Source organism: Elephantulus edwardii, unplaced genomic scaffold, assembly GCF_000299155.1.
Source record: "Elephantulus edwardii isolate Elephantulus edwardi_28Jun2011 unplaced genomic scaffold, EleEdw1.0 scaffold00001, whole genome shotgun sequence".
Lineage (NCBI taxonomy): Eukaryota > Metazoa > Chordata > Mammalia > Macroscelidea > Macroscelididae > Elephantulus > Elephantulus edwardii.
Window position 1 is genome coordinate 5,797,557 of NW_006399751.1, and position 7,855 is coordinate 5,805,411.

At 59.0% G+C, this 7,855-nt stretch overlaps 1 protein-coding gene across 1 annotated transcript; it reads left to right on the forward strand.

The window, feature by feature from the left end:
- Nucleotides 1-2,036: 2,036 nt before the first annotated feature.
- Nucleotides 2,037-7,649, forward strand: ESRP2 (epithelial splicing regulatory protein 2). Its single transcript, XM_006878668.1, has 15 exons — nucleotides 2,037-2,418; nucleotides 2,504-2,632; nucleotides 4,025-4,138; nucleotides 4,248-4,364; nucleotides 4,637-4,733; nucleotides 4,943-4,997; nucleotides 5,071-5,181; nucleotides 5,262-5,394; nucleotides 5,474-5,516; nucleotides 5,657-5,958; nucleotides 6,061-6,273; nucleotides 6,371-6,569; nucleotides 6,679-6,865; nucleotides 7,116-7,281; nucleotides 7,361-7,649. Exons 1-15 carry the CDS (start codon nucleotides 2,221-2,223, stop codon nucleotides 7,448-7,450), a joined length of 2,154 nt encoding a protein of 717 aa, XP_006878730.1. The 5' UTR covers nucleotides 2,037-2,220; the 3' UTR covers nucleotides 7,451-7,649.
- Nucleotides 7,650-7,855: the final 206 nt, after the last annotated feature.

Consider the following 7,855-nt stretch of genomic DNA (forward strand, 5'->3'; position numbering starts at 1 on the left):
AACCTTATAGACAACAGAACTGTTGCCTGTTCCTGTGACATTCTCACAATGACACGTTTGAGTACATATGTTTCAGCTATTTTGCCAATCCAGCTCAGAGATGCACTCTGGCCCTCGACGTCACCCAACCTGAAGTCCTCCTGCAGCACATGGAGCCAAAGCAAGCAAGTAGGACCGTGGTCCAATATGGATTTTATTGGCTAATCGTCACTGATAAGAATGCAAGACGTTTCTGTTTTAGTCTGGACACTTCAGTGAAACCTGTCCATCATGGGCGACCTTACTGGTATTTTAAATACCTGGACATGCTTCAGGGAGTCTCTAGGGTGAATGCGCTCTGGAGAGCCAGAGATGCCATATGGGAGGGAGGCTTCCCAGATTGCAGGGCGCAGACACCGACGCTGAATGAACAGGGAAAGGGCCTTGCGCCAAGGTCTAGGGTTTAAAGATGAGGACACCAGGATGCGCGTAACCGAGTCCAAGTATGGCTCGGAATACCTGGCTGAGACGCCGATGTTCTGTTCTGGAGGTGCGAGATCCTAGATCCGGTGAAACACGCTTCCACGCCTGGTATGTCTTCGGAGGTCCCTCAGCGTCTGTAGGGGCCCAGCTGAGAGTGGGTGGGAAGTCCCAAGACCAGGAAAACCCGCCTCGCGCATGCGCGCTACGAGTCAGTGGGGGAGGCCCTCACCTTGCGTTTGCGCCCAGTACCGGCTCGCGGACAAATATTTGACATTCCGGGCTTATCAGGAGAGGGGCCAAGCCCGTTGGGTGACGTCCTTCTCCCAGTGCTCCATTCGCTCATCGCTTCCGGGGGTGGGGACACACAGGGAGGTGTCCATATGGGCCGTCGGGAGAGGGCTTTCGCACTCGCCTCCACGCTGGGGCCAAGCAGTGCTGCTCGCCCCAAATAGTCCCACGTGGGGCCCCCCTCCCCCTCCCTCCCTCCTGGCCGGCGTTATCCGGTCCGAGTCACTTGCACTGCGAGCGCCTCAGAATCTTCGTCAAGTAGAGAGGGCGCAGCTGCGTGGAGTCAGCGCGCAAGGCCGATTCCTCAGGCGTGGGCTGAGGATGCATCCTCATCCTCCCTCCACCGTGCACTGGGCTCCGCACAACCCCCTGCCTCTCCGAAAGCAAGAGATGGGCCCACTGCCTGGCTCGGATCGGCCTTGGCACTCCACGTTTCTGTTCCCGCCGTCTCGCTGGATTCTCCTTTAGTTTCTCAAGTAAATGGGAGAATCTGGGAAAGTCCGAGGCGACCTGGAAAAGCTTCGTAAAAGGAACCTTTCCAAACAGGAACAGGGCGAAGGGGCCTCAGGAGCGCGGGACTGTCCGGATTGGAGCATTGGCCCAGGACACTTGCCGCTACGCTAGGCCCTGGTCCCATCCCCGCGCTCAATCTGTAGGCAACAGGCTCTGTCCCTTGAGTGTGCGTAAAGAAAACAGGCAAGAGCGAAGGCGGCTGGAGGTTAAGACATTCAAGTCCGACGGGTCTAGGTTGCAGCTCTGGATTGGAGGGAGCAGGTGGGCGTACTCCTTGCGCAGTCCAAAGCCTGCCCACCCTTTGTCCCACATCGACCACGTTTCGGCACTATGGGACCAGACTTCTTGGACCAGGCTGTGGCTAAGCCATCGTCCCTTTGTGGACAAGTTTTGAGCTATGACCTCTGCTGACTTCTCTCCCGTATTGCTCTAATTGCCCCTGAAGAGCTCCTCCGCCCTCTTCCCGTAGCCAAGCTTTGGTGACTCGGCCCCCATCCCACTGCCCCTACACACAGAGCTCCTGATGACTCCACAGGTCTGGGGTGACCCCCGTGGGCTTGGAAGTACCCAAGACTTGGACGTTACTTTGCAGAGGTCTCTTGGCCCTAGGAGTCAGACGGGGCCGCAGCGCGCGCACTCTGGACGAAGTATGAGAGTGCGCGGTTTGGGCTAGATTTTGGCACCTCTCTCCTACTGTTCCCTGGAGCCGCCCCCGGTCACGTGGCCTGCGGGACCGGCAGGTAACTCGCCCAGAAGGGGCGGGGGCCGGTACCGCCCCGCCCCGCGAGGAGCTGCGGGCGCGTCTCAGCAGCGCCCACTGCCCTAGCCGGGCCGCAGGTGCCGCCTCCTAACACACCGCGTCCCACCCAAGCTGCTCCGCATCCGGCGTCGGTCGGTGCGTGCGTGCGCCTCGTCGGTCCGCGTGTGTCTGGCCAAACGCCCCCAATCTCTGTAGCCATGACTCCGCCGCCGCCCCAGCAACCCCCTCCGGGACCAGACCCCGCCGCAGACTCCGCTGCAGACCCCTACCCCGGGCCTGGACCCCTGGTCGTACTGTTTGGGGCCACGGCCGGTGCGCTAGGGCCCGATTTAGGCTCCGACGAGACCGACCTAATCCTGCTAGTTTGGCAAGTGGTGGAGCCGCGGAGACGCCAGGTAGTATGGCAAGGGGCAGTAGGACCCCCGGGAACGCGGGACCCTGAGATTCCCGGGGGCTGACTGGTTTCCCCGCCTCCCGCAGGTGGGCACTCTACACAAGTCGCTGGTGCGCGCCGAGGCGGCCGCGCTGAGCCCGCAGTGCAGCGAGGCGAGCGGTCTTAGCGCCGACTGCCTGGCGCGGGCCGAGCCGCTGGACAAGGTGCTGCAGCAGGTGAGCTCTGGGCTGGGGTGCGTGACGCTACAGCCGGGCCGCGAGCACACTGCCCAGCGGAAGAAGCGGCAGGAGGCGAGACCCGACGCGCCGCGACCAACTGGCCCAGGCGGTAGAACGGGTTCTTGTTGCTTGAAACTTTCAGCGTGTGCATGTGCTTGTCGGCTTTCTGGACGCCTTACTTTTTGACCATTTCAGGGTTCACTGTTAATGGAGGATGAGGATGAGTCCCTGGCAGGTGGGGAAGGGAGGCCTCTGGGATCCTGCCTCGTCCAGTATCCCAGAACAGCAACTGGAGGCCAAAAGGGTTGAGGGGCCTGGACTTGGCCATAGGTCACTGCCCCGCAGCCCGCGTCCTCTGCCCACCCGCCCTTCGGGGAGCTGCTGGGGCGCGGGCGTAGGGCGGTGTTTGCCTGGGAGGCAGACGCCGCCAAGTGTCTAGGCCTGTCTCCTTGACTGGCCAGGCATGGGCGCTGCCCAGACCGTGTCTGGGGATGCTACCTGCTTGCTGAGAGTTGGTGGTGCTGTGTGGCTGACGTGGGAGGTGATGCCCATTGCTGGTTTTTTATCTTCACCGTGCCCTCATCCTCTGCCAGACTAGCTGAGTGTAGTGAGTATTAAGTACCTTAATCGCAAACTCTTTGATCCGCCAATTTTGGTGGCTCCTGGTGGGGAAACTGAGGTACAAAGGTACCTCTGAGTCTGGTCCAGAAAGGAGCGCTCCTATTAGCCAGCGCTGGAGGGTTGCCTTTGCTCTGCCAACCTCAGGTTATTAAAATTGGCCGATGAGTGCGGGTTGATCATGGGCCTGTGCTCTGCAGAAGAGGTAGAGGCTGGGGGAGGGTTGGGCAGCATCAGAAGTGCCACCCCCTTTATAAGCAAACAGCTCAGTGCCAGCCGGTCGATAGGGTGGGGGGTCAAAGCTCAGGCTGCCCCTGGCTTCTACGTGTGGAGCTCTGTCCTTGGATCTCTCTGCCCCTCGGTTGGTCAGACTTGGAGGCGGGCCTGCCATTGACCATGAGCAATCTGGGCCTCTGGCAGGCCTGGGCCTCCCCGACCTGTCTGAGGGTGGTGCCTGGTCAGGGACAGGTTTAACCTGCTCTGCCCCGCCCCATCCCACCTGCTGGTCCCACTCCACCAGGTGTTTGCTCTGGCTGCACTCCAGGCTCCTTGACTGTGTGTGATGGGGGCTTGGTGATAATGTTACTGCCCCCAGTAGACCTGGAGGAGGTCACAGTGGACTGGGGGAGAGGCACTCCAGCAGGAGTGGCCTCCTCCCCAGGCTGGGTGGGGCCCGAACTTCTGGCTGAACAAGCTTTGCAGCCTTCCCCTCCCTTCTGCCGCCAGTCCCTACCCAGGTATGAGTGTGTCTCCTCCCCCTCCCTCCCACAGTTCTCACAGCTGGTGAGTGGGGATGTTGCTCTGCTTGGTGGGGGCCCCTACATGCTTTGCACTGATGGGCAGCAGCTGCTTCGACAGGTCCTGCACCCTGAGGCCTCCCGGAAGGTATGCCACTGAGGGCACACTGGGGAAAGGGTAGAGCTGCTGGATTGTTGTGAGGGTGGGCATGGCAGCTCAGGTCCTCCATTCATTCACCCTCACTATATGCCCCCAGAACCTGGTGCTCCCTGACACCTTTTTCTCCTTCTACGACCTCCGCAAAGAATTCCATGTGCAGCACCCAAGCATCTGTCCCACCAGAGACCTCACCGTAGCCACAATGGCACAGGGTATCGGACCTAGCAAGACTAGGGTGGAGGGGTGATTGATGGGGAGGCAGTATGTGCATGCTGGTGGGAGCCATTAGGAATGTGGGCCTATGTGTACATAGGTCTGAGGACCAATAAGTGCATACGTGAGCTGGGCTAAAAGCAGATAGATGGACAGTGAGGTTTTGATCTATGTAGATGACTTGGGATTGGGTGTGACCTGGGTTAGTATCTATGCTGGTTGCCCCAGGCCTCATGCTGGGATTTCTTCATCATGACTTCACTGCCCATAGACTTGGGGCTGGAAACAGATGCCACTGAGGATGACTTTGGAGTCTGGGAAGTGAAGACAATGGTAGCCATCATTCTCCACCTACTGGAAGGACCCACAAGTAAGGCTTCCCTCACCTCTTGTCACCTCCTTTTAGGAGTAGGAGGAGGATATACCTATTACATCCTCAGAGCTCCCCTCCCCATTTGTCACTACAGTGTGGAAGTCCCTTTGTCACCTCCTCACCCCCAACTGTCCTCTTTTTACAGAGCTTGGTGGGGAGACCCCCCTCCACCAGACCCTACTGATTTCCATGCCATCTCCTCTCAGGTCAATTATTTTTGGAGCCCGAAGTGGTAAAGCAGAAATATGAAACAGGGCCTTGGTGAGTGTGGGGGTGGGGGCGTGGGGGGGTGACAACAGCTGGACAACTCTGACCCTGTGTCCTGCACCCACAGCAGCAAGGCTGATGTGGTGGACAGTGAGACTGTGGTACGGGCCCGTGGGCTGCCCTGGCAGTCATCAGACCAGGATGTGGCTCGATTCTTCAAAGGGCTCAACATTGCCAGGTGGGTGAGGTGGGCTGGGGGGCAGGCTGACGGCAGGTTGGCAGGCCTGTGAGGAGGCACTGACAGCACTGGCTCCCCAGGGGAGGTGTAGCACTCTGCCTGAATGCCCAGGGCCGCAGGAACGGCGAGGCCCTCATCCGCTTTGTGGACAGCCAGCAGCGGGACCTCGCACTGCAGAGGCACAAGCACCACATGGGTGTCCGTTATATTGAGGTGAGGCTTGAGCTGGGACTGGAACAGGGCAGAGCTTAGGAAGGCTGAAACCCATGGGCTATTTCCATTCTACCCACAGGTGTATAAAGCCACAGGGGAGGAGTTTGTAAAGATCGCAGGGGGTGAGTGTCCTCAGTGTGCCCTAACTTCCAGTTCTTGACACAGGTCCTCCTTCCCCCCCACCACTGTGCCCATGTGCCACGTGGGAGTGGGAGCTCTGAAATTAACAACTGCCTCCTAAGTGCCCATCTCCTCCCACCAGGCACATCGTTAGAGGTGGTCCGTTTTCTGTCACGGGAAGACCAGGTGATCCTGCGGCTGCGGGGACTGCCCTTCTCAGCTGGACCAGCAGATGTGCTGGCCTTCCTGGGGCCGGAGTGCCCAGTGACTGGGGGTGCTGAGGGGCTGCTCTTTGTGCGTCATCCCGATGGCCGGCCTACTGGTGATGCCTTTGCCCTCTTTGCCTGTGAAGAGCTGGCACAGGCTGCCCTGCGCAGGCATAAGGGGATGCTGGGTAAGCGATACATTGAACTCTTCAGGAGCACTGCGGCCGAGGTGCAGCAGGTGAGCTCAGGGCTGCCCACCCCCTGCCCTGATGGGCTGCTTTGCTAGGATGCTGCTTATGTCCCGGGCCCGTCCTGAGCTTGTTGCTGCTTTCCATGCCAGGTCCTGAACCGCTATGCATCTAGCCCGCTCCTGCCCAACCTGACTGCCCCGCTGCTGCCTATACCTTTCCCACTGGCCACTGGGACCGGGCGAGACTGCGTACGTCTTCGTGGTCTGCCCTACACAGCCACCATTGAAGACATTCTGAGCTTCCTGGGGGAGGCAGCGGCGGACATTCGGCCCCATGGTGTGCACATGGTGCTCAATCAGCAGGTAAGGCTGCTGCCTGGGGGACACAACCCCCTAGTTAGAGAAAGTGTGCAGTTAGGGGTTGGCACTTTTGCATGTGTTTACAAGATGGTACAAACAGGGCCGGCCATCAGGCGATGCCTTCATCCAGATGACGTCTGCAGAGAGGGCCCTGGCTGCCGCTCAGCGTTGCCACAAGAAGGTGATGAAAGAACGCTACGTGGAAGTGGTCCCCTGCTCCACAGAGGAGATGAGCCGTGTGCTGATGGGCGGGACTCTGGGACGCAGTGGCATGTCCCCTCCACCTTGCAAGCTGCCCTGTGAGTGCCCCAAGGGCTGAGGAAGCAGGTGGCACATGGCACGCCTTTCTGGAGGACCTCTGATGGCTTGTAGGCTCCCTGCAGATATAATCTCCATTTCTGCTTCCAGGCCTCTCGCCACCCACCTATGCCACCTTCCAGGCCAGCCCAGCCCTCATTCCCGCAGAGACGGCAGCTCTGTATCCCTCTTCAGCACTGCTCTCCGCTGCCAGAGTCCCTACCACCCCCACCCCCGTAGCCTACTACCCGGGGCCGGCCACTCAGCTCTACATGAACTACACAGCCTACTACCCCAGGTACACTACTGTCCAGCGTTCCCCTACCCTGTCCTGCTTAAGGCTGGATCCCTTTCCTAAACCAGACGACTGGAATGTGAGCCCTACTGAGAGGACAGGAGGGAAAGGTGTAGGTCTGGTGCCGTGTTCATACAGTATTTGCAAGGAGATTGTATGCAGGAAATTTAGGGAGAAGGAATGGAGCTGATCCTGAGGCGGAGACAGTAGTAGGCCACAACTGCGATTGCTAAACTCCTTCTTTCTTACCTAGCCCCCCAGTCTCTCCTACTACCGTGGGCTACCTCACCACGCCCCCCACTGCCCTGGCCTCTGCCCCGACCTCAGTGCTGTCCCAGCCAGGAGCCCTGGTTCGGATGCAGGGTGTACCATACACAGCCAGCATGAAGGATCTGCTCGGTGTCTTCCAGACCTACCAGGTGAGGTGGTGCAGCTAGAGGTTCCATGGGCCTGGCTGAACTTAGAACTTCCTGCCTTAAATCTGTGTCCTTCCCACAGATAGCCCCTGATGACTACACCAGTTTGATGCCTGTTGGTGACCCACCTCGCACTGTGCTACAGGCACCCAAAGAATGGGTGTGTTTGTAGATGAGGGAGCCAGGCAGTGAGAGCTAGCTGATGTCTTCAGCTAACATGCCTCTCCTGTTATCGAAGGAGCCAGCACCTCGACTTGGTGGCTTCGTTTTTGTCGAAGCTCTCAGAAGGCACCTAGGAGTCCACGCTTTAGCTCCACCCCCCGTTTGTCTTCTGCCTGTCCTCCCTAAAGATGACGGCTGGACCCTGCGTGTGAAATGGCACTGCTTGTTCCCACAGCCTGACCTGGGTTTGGAATGGTGCTGCCTGCTCATGATGTGTTGACTTGGGCCTCCTGAACAGAACCTGGAGACTCTTTGGTCTGTCCTGAATATGGTCCATGCTCATGGTCTGGTGGGTCCACGCAGGCTGGCTTTTTTAAACTGTAAGCCCTTGTGCCTTCAATGACTTCTAGGAGAA